The sequence below is a fragment of the Anser anser genome (assembly GCF_964211835.1).
Source record: "Anser anser genome assembly, chromosome: 3".
NCBI lineage: Eukaryota > Metazoa > Chordata > Aves > Anseriformes > Anatidae > Anser > Anser anser.
The window spans coordinates 92,861,005-92,876,180 of NC_139722.1; the positions used below are offsets into that span (position 1 = coordinate 92,861,005).

Sequence of the window (15,176 nt, forward strand, 5' to 3'; positions counted from 1 at the left end):
GCTTTTTAGTAAGGAAAATGTCTTTTACTTTACAACGTAGCGATTCCTCTTCTGCTGCTTTACGACACGTTACTGCACTTGCCATTTCTGCTCTATAAAACCAATGTCTGTCCCAGCTGCATGGTCAAGCTGGTCTGTCTAGCAGCTGCATCAGCTTTGAATGGGATCAGAGCTGAGGATGGCAGCTCGGCAGATTCAGGGGAATGACCTGCAGGGGTTTTCCCTCTGTGATTCAACACTTTCTTACCTTGGAGCACTGAGAAAACCTTTGGATCTTGCCCTTCAGCCGGTGGACCTGTGGGGACATTTTTGGCTGGGAGATGTAGCTCTTCGTTTTAGAGACAACAACTGCAGAGGAAATTGGTTTGACAGCCAGAGCTAAGTGAAATGCTATCCTGGCTGCAGATGGCAACTACATAAACCAGTGATACCTACTGCTACTTCCTCTAACATCAGTCTTTAAGGATCAGCGGGTTATGTGCGTTTTTTTGTTGTTCCAGACTCGTTCAGGCACACTGAGGGGGACGTGACACCTCCCAGGGGATGTGGCTCAAGACAGAGTCAACATTGCTGCTTTCCTGGCTCCACGAAAACCTGACAGCCAGAGACAGTAGTGCAAGTGAGCAGCCGGGCAGCAGGGACGCTTCCCGTTTCTTCCCTCACTACTCACGGGACTGCTGAACATCCGGGCTTCACACCAGGCAGGAATTCAGCATATATATCGGAGTGAGTTTTCCCCATTCAGCAGCAGGAAAACAGAAGCAGAGGTATGATTAGGTTATTAAAAGATATTCTTAAAAGATATTCTTTCAAGAGTATCACGTTAAATTGCTACCAAAGTGCAATTCCTTTCTCCAACATGGGAAGGAGTCCACGCACGTGGGAGTGCCCAAACCATCCGGAGCAAACTTGGGGGCGAAAAGGCTTATTTCTTCCCATTTAAACAACGGGAATATCAAGCACCTTCGTGATGCAGCGAGGCTAACTTGCCATGTACTCTAGTTAAGCTGAAATGGAAGAGGAGTGGCCAAGCCTAATTTCTTTGTGAGTTGCCCCTAAGTGGGGACTGAACAACCCAATTCTTCAGTGCCAGTTTGGGTTCCTCCCCCTGCGCCCCACGGACACCCCAGCCATCGGTTTGCTTCCTTTCTCCATATGGGAAAGAGGGGAAAATGCCAGAGCTGGTGTTTGTTTGCTTCCATTTCCAGCTTTTAAGGCTTTGTTGTAACCATTGAAGGACTTAGCTTAGAGGAACCCTGTCCTGCTCGAGCTGTACTGAATGCACGCATAACCTGAAGCAGCCAGCTAGGAAGAATTGCTCTTCAAAAATCCTTTCCTTAATCTGAGCATGACACTAAGGGTCTGGCTTTTTTTAAGGCCCTTTTGAAGCTTGCCCAGAAGATTAACGTGTAAATGCAAAGAATGCGTTGGAAGCTCTTGAATGGAGATAGCTACTTCCAAATGGCCACAGGATTAAACTGATTGTAGCAAAAACCAGATTATTAATGGCATCGTGGCCAAAATAAGGTGAGTCCCTACAAGATGACATGGTATTTGCATATGACCTTGATGTTAGTTTCTCACACTACCTTTGTTTATTTTTACTGGAAGAAGCACAAGAAAAGCACGATGCTCGCTTAAATCTGCATAAATCCAAACATCTGAAGCTACACTGCTCCTTTTTCCTGGCTCTCTTCCTCTCTGAAAGCATGCTGCTTGCATGCTCACTCCCGTTTTTCCCATGAACTACAGGGTGTAGGCCAAAATGCCCTTTGCAACTGGTAACTTGCTAGGCACACTAGGTTCCAGTTAATGCAACCAATAGCCGTTTCATAATGCCTGAAGTATCTGTGGCATGAATACATTAAAAGCACTGAAAATGGCAGGAAATAACTATGCATGAGGAGCATTTTTTTTTTTCCACAGGGTCAATTTTATTCATCTGCTGAAAACATCTTCCAACGAGAAGAAATGTTAAGTTACATGGAAAAACGACTGCAACAACCACATTAACAGTGTTTGGGCGGCACTGCCGAGTATGAAATGTGCCTAGGTGCCAAAGTTGAAAGAGCCTCTCCGTGCACCGGGGCGGAGAGGCTCCTCCTTGCACCAGCACGCTCTGCTCTGCAGCGGTGTGGTGCCATGGTCCCTTTCGGCGGTGTTAGCTACAGACTGGCATGTGTTTCTTGGGGGAGAATGAGCCGGGTCTTTTAAGATCCAGTCACTTGGGAACTTGCCTTAGTTTGCTGGAGCTGGAGGCATGAGCTGAAGGAGAGGAACCACCTCGGGCTGCTGGGTCAGCGGTTCCCAGCCCTCCTGCTAACACCACCCAGCTGATGGATGCTGCTGCTTCCCGTTCCTGAGAAAATAGCTATTTAGCCGACCACGCTCTAATATCCCACTGAACCGACCTACAACAGCAGGGAGACCATCGCCTGCAGCCAGGCTGGGGGAACAGCCGGGAAGGGTGGGAGCAGCGCCGAGGGCACCCGGCCGGCACTGCAGCTGTCCCTCTGGGCACGGAGCGGCTCTCCTCGGCCAAATACAGGACCTGTGAGGGAGGAGAGAGAAGTCCCAACTACACATACTCCTTGAATAACTGCCGAACGTGCCTGTAACACAATGCAGTCACAGGCAATTATCGCTGCACCGAGACTGCTCTGGGGAGCCTTACTTTCCTGGGCTGAATTGCAACTATCAAATCTCGGTTGGTTTGGCTGAAAAAAGATCATGGCAGTGATCTGTTTTCACTGATGACTGTTTCCCACTCTGTTGTCATTAAAGTGAAATATAAAGGAGCCAAACTCCGGCTTCACTGAGACTGGTAAAAAATGGGACTTCGGGGGATAACTGCAATTCACACGGCAGCAGCCAGTGCTGTGCCTACCTTGGTTCTCAGCCAGTGAATTTTAAAGTAAACACCCTCCAGGACTGTTCTCCATTTGGATTTATTAGTCATTACTAAGAAAAGATAATTAGCACTTCTGAAACATTGTGATAATCAGTAGCATGAACTGTTACCAGTAGAAACGGACTGGGGTACTGGTGCAGCGCAGGAATATGGCAGCTCTGCTCTGTGCAGAACTCCCCGTGTGTTCCCTGTACGGAGCGAGGACACCGGCGGGCACAGCCTCAGCTGGAGGAAATGCTCATAAATACCAGCACGCTCATAAATACCAACATCAGCGGAGGTGATGCCAGTTTACACGGGCTAAGGCAGGGCGTGGGGTCACTCCTTGGCCTGCTGGGCTTCTCCTTCTATTCACCTGCAGGCAGACTGACTTTTGTTACCATGTACAAACCTTGCTGGTTAAAGGCAATGGCAAATATTGCTTCTTCACTGTGCAACAGAAAAATAAGAGCTAGTTAGTTTCCTTTTGCCGTTTTTTATCTTTTCCCTGCTGACTCAAAGGAAAATAACCTTGTGGTGGAATGAAGGGAAGCGGGCTGTACGTGGATCCTTCAGACAATGATACTATTTTTTCCCCTCTTCTTTCTAAATTAATGAGAAAACAGTTGGACTCAAGTCAGCACTAAGACTCCAGAATCAGTACTTCCCTTATTATTCCCCAAACTTCCATTACTTATAATCATCTGTAATATTCATATGAGGGATGGGATATAAATCTCATGTGCTTAGTCTAAAACCCTAAGCATTAAGCATGCCAGGCTTCCTGCTATGCAAAGGAGTATTACTTAATCAGCTCACGGAAGTGGGTCTATTAGATTTATCAATGTTGGTATCTAAATAAATACTAGAATGCATAGGCGTGTTTGTAGTCTTTGTCTTTGTTTATCTGTACCTGAAAGTATGAGCAAAATCCATGCTTAAGAACAAGCACAGATAGAGGATCTACCCCCCGAAATACTTGCAAGTCTGTGAACACCGCCCTCCTTCCTGCCCTGTGCAGAGCATTTTAGGTCAGTATAATGTCAGTCTCTAAACCTCAAAGTATTAGCAAGAAAACACAGAAATGTACCAGCAACCTTACAGAAATGCACTGTTCCAGCGAACGTGCTTTGTACCCTCTGGGAACTTCCCAGCAAATCTTGGGGCCGAGTCCAAATCTATCGCTGAGGCAGAGCTGTGCCTGCAGCTGATGTCGGGGCTGTGGTGTGTTGCACGGGTGGAGATGCCTCACCTGTGTAACTCCTCCTGATGCTGATGGGAGCTGCGTCTTCCGGCAGCAGAGCACCTCAGGGCTGCGATTCCAGTGCCAGTGCCGCCCCCAGAGGCACAAAGCAGCTGCAGGGCCAGCATCCGGCTGGCTGATGCACACAAAGCACCCGCGCACCTCTGCACCTCTCCTGGGAAGATGAGTGCCGTGGAGGTTCCAGCGCCACCGAGATGAAGCTCCCTCCCTCGGTGGTCACCAAGGCGATGCGTTGGTGGCTGCTTACAAGCTATGCACACAGAAGTAACAAGGTCTGCGAGCGGTTGCTTCTCTGCTGTTACTGACCTCTTAGAACAGAGATTGTGAGAACGGTCGCAGGGACTGAGGCACGGCTTGTACTCGAATAGCTGTCTGGTACACTGGGGTTACCATGGCAGTGCCCTGCAGATAGATGCTGCAGAGGAAAGCGGAGATGTCAGACCACAGGGACTCTTTTGTGTCTTAGACAGAAGGCTCGCTCCCATCCTGGAACTGGCCTGTGGACCAGAACAAGTATTGGAAGGCAATCCCAATCTCTATGTATCTACTGAAGTCTATTGTCAGATTGCTTCTAACAGTGGAACTGGCTTTAAAACACTTGGCTAACAATTTACAAACATGTCAACACTAATTTCCCTCCTCCCCATCCTCATTTCCCACCTGCAGCACAGAGCCGACCTCAGAGCATCCCACACAGCAAAACGGGTCTCTGCTGCAACTTTCTGTCTCCATGAAAGTCATTTAATTCTGGTACTACTCTTTCCTATGCTGCTGATGCTATCGCAAACAAGTGATGTGGCTGGGTAACACTGTCTTTGTGGAAACCTGCCTCTGGCCTGAGGAGCCTCGGCTGATGCCACTGAGAAGCTGGAGACCCGATGGGCTGAGCGCCTTCTGTGGCTGCGCTGCTTTCCCTCCCAACACCTGGGTGAGCTGAGGAATACGCTGGGCTCTTGCACTAGTCTGGTTTAACACTGCCATCACCCCAAAAATCGGCTTGGGCGTGCAACAGGCTTCTTGGAGAGCTTGGTGTAGCCTGCTGCCTGGGCATGGGTGCCTCCAGAGGAGGCTGGGGCAGGAGCAAAAGCACAGGCACGGCCCAGGAGGTCTCTGCTAGCCTGCAGGTTTCCCAATGACTGTAAACAATGCTGACTTCAAGTCTGCTCCAGAGCCTCCGGGTCTTGCAGGAATAACTCTGACTCATTTACTGCCTGAGGACGTTAGGATTTCTGGAAGGAGCTAGCTGCAGACTGCAATACTGGGCACAGCCATCGTACACGGCGTGTTTCAGTGCAAACCTGCTTACAGAGCAGGCACAAGTCTTCTTTGGTCAGGAACGGGCACGTGGCCCCAACCTTTTGTGTAGGAAAGCACCCGCGGCTCATTTCTGCATCCCCTTCGCCTTGGGAGCACCGCGGCCGGGGCTGGCAGCCTGTTAGAGCTCCAGCTGGCTGCAGAGGCCGCAGGCAGGTCACCCAGAGCTGGGTGAGGATCGGCTTAGCGTGGGGTCCGGCAGCTGCCTCTCCGCCCCTGCCAGCCAGCGGGAGGGCAGTGGATTAGGAGCTCTTCAGACAGCTCCAGGGATCACGCTTACATCTGATGCGATGCACAACACGAGCCCGCTCCGCTGCAGGCGCGGCCCCTACCTCTGACGTGAGATGTCTGCAGAAAATCCCAGGATTTGGTTTTAAAAGAAAAGCAATTCTTATACACACATGCTGCCTTCAGCGCACTTTCCCTTAGCAGAATGCTGCTGTCTTTTAGACCATGAAAAGACAGATATGAACAGGTTTGGTGCCAGGAACAGCACCGCAGTCAAGCACAGAGTTCAGTCACTACATGCTGGTAATCGTTTCATTCCTAAAAGTGAGGGAATGGGTGATTAACAAGAATGAAGCTCAGAGTTTATAATTAGCTACTTCAAGAAAGGCCTTTCAATAATATGTAATTGGAGATACATACATGCTTTTAATGCTAGGCCAAGTGTGAACTGATTGGGTCTTTGGTCTTTCTGCTTTTGTGAATCACACTACAATAGCAGCTTAAAAATAAAAAGTATTTTTAATTTAAACTGGTCTAGGCAAATGCCACACTAAATATAGTGTGTATATGCAGTATATAAGAGCAAGGCAAGAAAAAGGATTATCAGAATAGCTGAAATAATTTTGTAAATGGCATATACTGCACATCTATATGGTTTAATTGTCATTCCTATCCTGTCAGATCTGTGTGGAGGCAGCTAGGTGCTTAAATACAACTTGGTACATTAGTTGGTGCATTTACTCTTGTTTAGAGCTGGTCTGGGCTTTACCTCAGGGTTTGGGGGTTTTATCTTTGGATTTGGGGTTTTCATCCTTAATAAAAACCGAAAGGTGCAAGTGCTTTGAACAGCTGTACTCCAGCACAATCTATTCTACAGTCACCTTGAACCAACACTTTGAAGTAAGTCTTTCTATTAACTTGAACAGGGGGTTAACCGGGCATCTGTGAAGAAAAAAGGCATTCTCTTTCTCTGCCTGTTGCAAATTCCTCTACAGTTAGACTCGTCTCAGCTACGCATGTAGACCTGAGCCCCGTCCTGGAATTATTTTGCCCAATTCCAGGTTACAATGGCACTTTTGTGTTAAATCCAGTTTCTTCACTGTATGTCTTTTTGTCTGTCTGTTGGTGTCTGTCCATTGAATGAAGAAGCCTCAGAGCTCCCTGGGTATGACAGTGAATGGGATGACAGGACTGCTGGATTCGAGGTCCAGAGCGGTGAGGAAGCATTCGATGGCTGCTTCGTTTTTCCCCTGAGCTTGCAGGACCTCCCCGAGGCTGTTCCAGGCCTGGTGGCTGGTGTTCTGGATCCGGATGGCGTCTCTGAGGACCTTCTGGGCCAGCTCCCTCCGCCCAAGTCTGTTCAGCACCAGGCCCTGCCAACAAACAAGTGAGGAGCGGTTAGCGGGGGCACCAGGCGGCAGAAGAAAGGAGAGCCCAAGCTCCCAGCAGGCTGGGCAGACCTAAGCGTGCAGGCGCAGTAGCCCTATGCAGGGGATCTCCCCCCTGCTTCTGGAGAAGAGGAGCGATCAGCCTTTAATCTCTGCTTTTTCTGGTTGTGATCCTTTTGATTTTGTAATTTAAAACGGTAACTGTGAAGATTAAGCAGAGACTGATCCAGCCCTGCAAGCACTCCTGCTGTGTTACCAGGAGGGCGAACGCTGGTACTGTGTGATGCCGGTAAGCAGGGAAAGGCTGTAGGCCCCTTAAGCATCCCTCCCTTCTGCACCAGCTTCCAGTCCCCAGGAACTCAGGTTCAACTACACCAAGTACCTAAATTAACACTTGCATGTCTGGAAAATCCATCTGAGGCTGAGGTGAAGTCCCTCAGCTCCAACATCTTGACCATATGGAAAGACCTTTCCTCTTGACAAACGGACTAGAGGGATGAGGCCCCTTTCCAGGGCCAGGCTAGCCATAACAGCATTGGGGCCCCTCTGTCCGTTGTAGAGCCTAAGGCAACGTGGGGGAGAAGGATGGAGGAACCTTGCTTAAAAAGCTGTCCTTAGGGTAAGAAAAGACACAAGTGGGTGTAACCATCTGGAAGGAACAGGAGGGGGAGGATGAAAGAAGCGGTAGGAAGAACATGTTTTCCTATAGGGCTCGCGTAGATGCCTCTGAACTGACAAAGCATCTAATGAGCCGGGCTCCCTTTTAATTATACAGCACCCGACCTCGCTGAGCCCAGGTGGTCACGCTGGCTTTGCATGCCACAGCGTATTAGTGGCATTTTCTTGCTTCCTCCTCACGGTGCACACACCAGGATGAAGGCCTCGCCAGCTTCATCCAGATGTGGCCCGTGGAAGAAGCAGCCAACACCTCCATGTTGCCTGCCAAGCGCTCAGTATGTTCATATGCTGCAGCACCAAACCTCATAGATGCCACCACTGCTATGAGGTGACCTCTCTGTGAGGATGAGCTTAAAGGCTTTGTCCTACAGCGTGAGGGATGACCCAGCAGGGTCCATGCTACCTTGCCAAAGCAACCACCATGGTGCAAGCAACAGATGCTTCAAAATTTGTAAGGATTATGCTCTTAGGGTCAAGTTTATACAAAGCAAGAGCTCATATCTAAGTTGTCCCTGTCCTCTGCAGAAAAAACAACAGTCCTTCCCCATGTTGGGTGAGGGACTGCAGTGTATAGATGAGCTCTTGCCACCGATTCCTCAGCCGAGGAGTTCAGCGATTCAAAGGCTTCCACATCAGAACAGCCCAAGTGATGGAATTCAGTTTTACAGTGTCATGTATAATAGCAGCCCAGTAATGAAATGCCATGTATTGGAAATCTTTTACTAAGAAAATACCACAATTTAATTTAGTGGACATGTGGAAATGTTGTAAAGGGAGATGACTGCCTGACTTCATGCGTTTCCTGATACGAGACAGTATGTGGAAGCAGTCATATATACGAAGAGAAGCATTACTTCTGCCTTTAATGGGTCTAGTTGCCTTCAGCTGATATCAAAAGATGTAAGAAACCTGAAAATTCTTGCAACTAGAACCCAAATTAAATTTCTAATGAAAAAATGTTGATACTTTTTGAATTAATGAAGATTTTTCTTTTGTCTTGTTTTGTTTGCTCTTGCAAAAATGCCAAGAGATGAAGGATACATCAGTATGAGTAACACATGCTAGACAGTGATATTACTAATACTGACAGAAAACCATTACTTTGCCAGAGAGGAGAATTAAGAAACACACATTTAATCAAATATAGGCAGTACCGTGTGAAGTTTCACTGCCTCTTGCACATAACTTTGACCTGAATAATCAACTGAGTATCAAATCTCATCATTCAGAGGTTCAGTGGGGATGTTTTTCCTTTAGGTTCCTCTCTCTGCTGGAAAACGGCAAGGCCCCAGGGCCGAATCCCCTTGCGAGCAGACACAGGTGGAACAGAGGTGCTCCGGTGGGACAGCCCGGTTCCTCCGGAGGTGGCTGCCTGGAAACGACCGCTGGCACGTAATGACAGACTGGAAGGAATTTGCACAATTATAATTTGAGTCACCCGCTTGACAAGGATAATGAGGTTCAGAAAGGGCAAGTAGTGTGGCCATAGCAAGTCTGCTACAGAGCCAAGAATAGACGGCAGCGACCTCAGCTCGTTTGTCCTCGACCACAAAACCACTCTTCCTAAAAACTCTTCCTGTTGCGCTGACCCAGCGGAGCCACTTCTGCTCCCTGGTGGCCGGGGACCCACCGCCACCCTCGCCCTGCCGCTGACGGCACCCAGCCCTAGCGGGGCCGCCGCAGCCGCTCGGCGCTCCTAGGGGGCCACTGGCCCCGAGCGAGGCACACGGGCCGGGGAGCCCGTGCAGCTGCTGCCTGTCATCCCCCTCCACGCCGGAGGGGAATCCCCTTCCCGGCTGACATCTCGCGCCTCTCAGCAATGCTGAAGTGAAATCCACCTCCTCGTAAAACCCCAGCGGCGCTCGTGCGGCACAGCGCCCTGGTGTGCCCCAGCACCCTCGGCCGTGGTCAAGGAGCAGAGGCTGGCGTGGCTCCTTCCCTCTGCGGCTCCCCAGGGTAAAGGAGCTAAACGTCCACCCCCTTGCTGACACACACAACTGGTTGTGCCAATGGCTGCCCAGGTCCATGCCCTTGCCAGGTGTACCCTCAGTCCTCCTCCCCTCTTGTTCCCACCACGAACAGCCCCATGGCTGCCTTCTTGCCTGCGCGCCTCCATTTCCATTTGGTGCGGGCAACAGAAGTTGGGCATCAGGCCTCAGCCCAAGAAGTCTGGCTGTGGCCACCCGCTCCCCAGCCCAGGCCACAAATGTTCCCAAACCCCAGGACTTCGATCTACTCCTTCGCCCAAAGTGAGCCAACAGCAGATGGTGTCAGTCTTTCCAGTGAGGTTGAACCGAACCGGCAGAAATACGCTGCTAGGTGTTTAAAGGGCAGGTTGAACATCATTAATTCTGTTTGCAGGAGAGTTTCTTGATTTGGCTTTCCTCTCTCCCCTTCCCTCCCCGCTGCTCCTTGCAAGCCACCAGCATTTTCTGAGAGCTGGAGGCTGCACAATCCCCAAGCCTCACTAACACGCAGCACTGAGCACTTCAGTTTTTTGTTTCCCTGAGGTATTTGCACTTGAGAGCTTCTCTTTGCTACTGAATTTCTCATTTCCCCATGGAGTCTGGCTTGCTATAAACAATGCCTGCATGTTGTTGCTATGTAGGTCCAGCTGGAATCTGCCTACAGTGCAAAAGAAAAAAATTATATATAAATTCAGAAAGCCACCCACTGACAGGCAATTTGCATTTTTATCTGGAAGATATTTTTTTTAAAGATTTTTCTAATGAAAGTTCAGTTCCTGAGTTTCTATGGAAACTCATCTGCTTGGTGTGCATGCATAATTTCATAAAGTCAGATCTCAGGAAGACGAGCAATTAGTATAAATACAAGCAGGAAAATGATTAAGGGTTTCATCCTCTTATTCTTGCAAAGGGAGGGTGGGGCTGGGCTTTGTTGTTTTGCTTTGGTTTGTATTTGCGTTTTTGCCAAATTAACAGAGAAACCAGCGCACAAGGTGGCCTGGCTCCTCTGCCACCTCCTGGCTAGCACCGGCACTTCTATTTTTGCCCAGTAATTTTCCTCCCAAAGACGGGGAGTACCTCTAAGCAGGTTCTTCTCCATCAGTGTTGGTGGTACCCATGTCAGGGCAATAAGGACTGGCTTCTTTTTAACTCAAGCATAATATAAATAATAAAAAACAAAGAAACATACAAAACACCCAATCCAAAAGGTGTGTGGGAATCATTTTGCTTTGGAGCTCCCATTAGGCAGCATGTCGGTAGGGCTTGCATCAGTCCCCTGCTAACCACACGTAGCATTTCACGTGCTAGGTGCATTAATATATCTGTACCGAGCTTGGATTGTAATTCACACAGTGATGTGATACTCAGCAATTGAGTGAGGCTGTTCTTGTTTTAGAACAGGAGACCCATGTTTCATTTTAAGTTAGATGAGCAAAAAAACCAAGTTGTTTTCAATTTCTATTAATAAAGGAAGTGAGCAAAACCTCCCCCTTGAAGTCCTAATTCAGGAGGTCTTGGAATTCCTGAGCTGTGCCTTTATTTCCCTAGAGTTTGAAGAAACCTCCTTAAAAGCTGTTAGCTCATAAAACTCCCATAAAATAGTTCAGAAAAGACATTATGGAAGTCCATAAAATAAACCTCACGCACAAGGAGGAATTTATTTTTAGTAAAGAAAGTCAAAACTTCCTTTGCAAATGTTTAGCTCGAACACCTGATGAGCAGCAGGGAGTTCTCTTGAGTCTTGGCATCCCTGCCTCCTTCCACTAAGGTGGCACAGATTTATTTGTTCTTTCCTTTCTGGCTTGTACTGGCAAGAGATGTTCAGGAAAATATTTTATTTCATTCCAAGAAGGCTGCTTTTTGTTTTCTTGGCATGGTCATCTTCTGGGAGAGTCTGTACAGGTAGAGTAGACTCTATTTTTAACATTGTGGTTTTAATAATTACTTTGCACACATTTTTTTTCTTTTTTTTTTTTTTTGCATGAGACTCTGACTCCAAGGTGAGATGGTTTTTGCCACTTTTCTCAACTGAGCATGGAATTTTGGCCCATTATTGTCAAAAAGAAGCTACCAGAGTAAATTAGGCTGTAGGACTTCATTGCTGGGTACCGCTAATGCATCAGCTAATTGATTTCAAGGTAAATGGGGTATCCTTCCTCTCTGCTACAGCCTGTTATACGGACATGTCACTAGTAGTTACGAGGAGGGTAATTAGCAGCTGGCAGGACCATGGCATACTGGAGCAAAGTGCCCATTCACAAGTGTGCCTATTCAGCAGAAGCCTGCAAAAAGCCTTTCAAGATGCATTTGGCACTTGGTGATAACAGTCTCATGTACAGGAAAAATCTGCACTGCTACATACACTTCTGTAATTATTTAGCAATCAGAGTAAGTTGTAAGCAAAATCTATTGCATACACCATGACACATAAGAGTCCTTTCAGAAAATGGCAAAGATGAACCCTGAAAATCTGAGGTCCCCCAGAATAAAGACAGACATGTAACTATCTGATTCCTCTGTGATTCTCCCCCCTGCATTCACGACCTTTGCATTTCTGAGGAAGCACAATTTTTTCTTAGCTGTGAACAGTGGAGTGAGTTTCTGTTGTGCTGTCACTTAGTCATGCAGAAGCTGTCAGTGTGCAGGGTAGCTAATCATCCATTCTGCTGATTCAGTGCAGGCTGTGGCAAATCTGAGCTACAAATCTGAGCTTTATTCTCTGAAAATCCACTGCACGAATACATGGAGCTGCGGGAGCAGTCAGGGTTGCTGACTGAATGCACTGAATTAGAGACCACATCTTAATTTGCTGCCCTAATGAATGGTGACTGGGGTCCAGTTTTGGAGGAAAAGCCCTTTCTTGCAGCACTTCTGCTGCCTCTTTTGCCGACTGCAGCTTTTCCTTCGCTGCCTTCCCTCTCTCCAACTCCTGCACTGAAGTTGCAGCATCCCCTGTCAGTCAGTGATGCCAAAGCGCTGCGTTTGACACAGCAAAGATGGGATGGAGGGAGGTGGAGAAGGCAGGCAGGCAGGGTCACAGCAAAATGCAGCATGTGGAAAGGGAAAATGAAGGAATGGCATCGGAAAGGAGGACTGGCCTGTGCCAGCCAAAGCAGACACCGGAGTTTCCGTCTCGATGTGCAGCACTCCTGCACTGCCCGTGGGCGAACCTCAGCAGATTCAACCCTGAGGTTTCAGCTCTGCTACCTGAGGCACCAAAGGCAGCCGAGCAGCTCTGCTGCCTGAACTTCCCTTCAGCCTTTTTGTGTGCTCTGGAGGAGCGTGGGCTAAGAGAAGAGACTGCAGGAGGCAGCGGGACAGACAGCCCAGCTGAGCGTGAGGACAGAGAAGTCTGAAGCCTACCACAGACCCGGGCATGTGGACACACCTCACCAGCCACACAGAGGTAGCACTACTCTTTGGCAGGGAAATGTCCCCTGGGAGGGAAGGAGAAGCAAAAGAAAGACAAGCCCCTGCCCCCCACGCCTGCTCTACCTATTTCAGTTCACCAAATGTTAGCAGAGATTTTTGTGCCGCGTTCGGAGCTTAATCGTGATAAAACATTTATTGACATAAAAAGCAAACCCTAAGGCAGCGTTTCAAACCAGGAGGCTCTGATCTCTTCACAGGGAGGCTCACAGAAGCCTAGGGAGAATGAAGAGAGCAATGTTTTTCTGCCTTGTTGGACTGGCGTCACTTAAGCTTCATTCAAAGCAAAATTGTTCGCCGCATCTGAATATTCTCCAGATAATTCTTCCTTTGCAGAGACCTATGTGGAGATGAGGCAGCAAGCAAAGAAACCTAGCAAACAAGGATGTCTCAGCCACATGCTTGAGACGAACAAAGTGCCGTGTTTGTTTCACACACTCTTTTCCTAGGGAAGGTGAGATTCCTCCAAGCCCTGATCTTAGCAGTTGTCATAGTAATGCTGCAGTAGAGCGCACAGTAGCTCCTAGCAGGACTCTAGGACTCAACCTCACCATGCTGTCTGCAAAAACATGTACTAAAAGAAGGTCCAAAACCAATAACCGAGAGTAATTTATAACAGAGAATTTATAATTTAAGGTCCCAACTTTGTTCTTCACCATATAGCGTGATATCCTGCTTCCTTGGCAGAAAGCCTTGTAGAGATCAGTGAGACTCAGCCTGGCTACATGCAAGTACTTCACAACAAGCAGAACGGAGCCTGATCAGCCTCGGCAGTGAGAGAAAAGGCGTGCAATGCATGATCATCGTGCTGACGAGCACTGTGCTCACCGTCAGGTATCAGGCTAGAGCACCTGTCTAGAAATCGGTTGCTCTAGCCTGTGCTTCGTTGGCTACTAACGCATCTCATGGTGAATAATCTGCTGTTGTTCAGAGATGATCCAGAGCAGGGATGGGATCCAGGGTCGAGCTTATGGAGGCAGAAGTCCCAGGCTTGGAAGTTCTCAGGCTAAGGAGCAAGGAGAATTCGCCTCTCCCGTGCTCAGGGTGTGCACACGCACTTCTAGCAGATATTTTAAAGAAATTAGGGCAGCATTTAAGCTTCCCTTGCCCCAAGGAGGGAGTAACTCTCTGCCTCTATTTGACAGCAAGCAAGTGCCTGTGTTCTGTCACACATAGCAAGATGCTGCTGCATACATCTGGGGAACGTCCAGGCTTCAGACTTGTACACCTGATTGATGTGAGTGCCTGCAGTGTGCTGTGGCTGATGAACAGGGTGTTTCTGGCTGCTTAGGTTTCCTCCAGTGCCAATGCTGGATCTTGCCCCAGTCTTTAATGCACTGGCTTGCATAAAAGGAGGGACTGATGTGCACATTTCGTATGCATGTTATCTTCACCTCTCTGGACAGAGTAAATCTTGTCTGAACGTATGAGTCACGAGCAGGTTCCCCTACACAGAAGGTTCAGCTCTGCTGAGGGTCTCTGTGCAGTTCAGTCCCCAGAAGGGTTCGCCTGAACTTATCACCAGAGCAAGCACCGTGGCTGGCATGTCTCTGGGGAAGGGTGTACACAGTGAAGGCACAGCTGATCTAAGCCCATAGCACGCCGATGCACATTACAGCAGATGTCTCCTGGAAGGAGAGCCGAGATATTCAAAAAGTCTTGTTCTGCTTTTTTTTTCTGCTGCTGGCAGCCTCTGGGATGGCACGTTGTTAAGGACATCCTCTGCACAACTAGGGCCGGAGCCCGGGAGTGCAATCTCATCCCAGTGCTAAGCCACTGGGCTGCTGGGGAACAGAGGGGGAGCTGGGCAGGAACGTGCTGCTGTGTGCCAGCCTGTGCCTCCCTCTGCTGTGCCTCGACCCCACCAGCTGCACGTCCACTTACCGCCTCGGCATAAGATGTCTCATAGACCATGACCCCTCAGGCACAAAGAGATGTTGCTGCATTACACGGTGCTGTACGTTCTGTTACATGCTCAGAAGACAATGAGTGAAGAAACTCAGTGAGAAGGTAAATAA

General features: G+C 48.6%; 1 protein-coding gene across 3 annotated transcripts in view; it reads right to left on the reverse strand.

Annotated features, from left to right (window-relative positions):
• Window positions 1–1,909: 1,909 nt before the first annotated feature.
• Window positions 1,910–15,176, reverse strand: part of TTC7A (tetratricopeptide repeat domain 7A) — a 172,938-nt gene continuing 159,671 nt past the window's right edge. For all 3 annotated transcript variants that reach the window (XM_083832100.1, XM_083832098.1, XM_083832101.1), the window contains one exon: window positions 1,910–7,069. In XM_083832100.1, coding sequence (XP_083688226.1) covers window positions 6,848–7,069 — 222 coding nt within the window. In that variant the 3' untranslated portion in view covers window positions 1,910–6,847. The remainder of the gene's footprint in view (window positions 7,070–15,176) is intronic.